Source organism: Buceros rhinoceros, unplaced genomic scaffold (genome assembly GCF_000710305.1).
Source record: "Buceros rhinoceros silvestris isolate BGI_N320 unplaced genomic scaffold, ASM71030v1 scaffold23372, whole genome shotgun sequence".
In the NCBI taxonomy this organism is placed as follows: Eukaryota; Metazoa; Chordata; class Aves; order Bucerotiformes; family Bucerotidae; genus Buceros; species Buceros rhinoceros.
In genome coordinates this window covers 606-1,707 of record NW_010399802.1, presented here as the reverse complement: position 1 = coordinate 1,707, position 1,102 = coordinate 606, and the positions used below count along the sequence as shown (strand labels likewise).

General features: G+C 55.2%; 1 protein-coding gene across 1 annotated transcript in view; it reads right to left on the bottom strand.

The window, feature by feature from the left end:
* Window positions 1-166, bottom strand: part of LOC104489470 (BTB/POZ domain-containing protein KCTD2) — a gene marked incomplete at its 5' end in the record, with an annotated part of 5,596 nt that extends 5,430 nt beyond the window's left edge. Inside the window, one exon of the mRNA XM_010131633.1 lies at window positions 58-166. Coding sequence (XP_010129935.1) covers window positions 58-166 — 109 coding nt within the window. The remainder of the gene's footprint in view (window positions 1-57) is intronic.
* Window positions 167-1,102: the final 936 nt, after the last annotated feature.

Below are 1,102 nucleotides of genomic sequence, written 5' to 3'. Positions count from 1 at the left end.
CTCTCGGTGCCACCACCGAGCAGCGTCTGCAGCTCCTCTCCCGTGCCCTGCTCTTACCTTCCTCCGCCAGCTCCTTGTTCAGGATGAGCTTCCCATGCCGGAGGTAGTTCAGTATGGGGCCAAAATAAGTGGGGTCTCTGTCAATGAGATATGCCCCCGTCTCGTCCTGTGGAGTACAGAGGAGGGAGGGGGGAACATGGATGCGTTACCGGGAAAAAGAGGGGGTTGAGAACAATCAACGGAGGAGTTTCTCTCTGAGAGCCTGGGCCCGTTTGCCTGTCAAAGGTGCACTAGTGACTCCACGCTCAAACCAACGATGTGGTTCAGTTTCTGAGCGGAAGGTACAAATGCTGCAGCGCAGTAATGCCGGCGGATGCCTCAGATGGGGGAGTATAACACCTCATCAGGGGGACGTGACCTCAGCAGGGGGACGTGACCTCAGCAGGGGTTATAGGCCCAGTCAGGAAAGTGGGGCTTAGAGTTTTCCTTCACTGCAGTAATAAGCCCCGAAGCTGACAGTTGTGTCTGTCTAAGGGTCAGTTCCTGACTAGTTTAACCAGGAGAATCTGCACCCCCTGCTCACAGCGCATGATGATTTACGTGGCTCTTCTCTTCTTTCCACGACTGGAAATGCCCGTTGCAAGGCACCAGCTCGTCTCTAGCAATGCAGTAACCACAGCCATCAAGTGACCAACAATTCTCAACCGAAAGCATCACCTGAGCCACTCCGAAGCGCCAACAAAGCACGAGCATGACTCTTCCACTTCCCTCCCTGCTACCACTTCAGAGCCACGTCTGTGCCACCAATCCACACGCTCTAAAGCGACAACAAACTGGAAAGCGCTCTGCAATGTCCCCTGCTCGCTGCTGCTGGCGGCTGCTCTCTGGATCACAAAATTCTCAACCGAAAGCATCACCTGAGCCACTCCGAAGCGCCAACAAAGCACGAGCATGACTCTTCCACTTCCCTCCCTGCTACCACTTCAGAGCCACGTCTGTGCCACCAATCCACACGCTCTAAAGCGACAACAAACTGGAAAGCGCTCTGCAATGTCCCCTGCTCGCTGCTGCTGGCGGCTGCTCTCTGGATCACAAGCAGGAT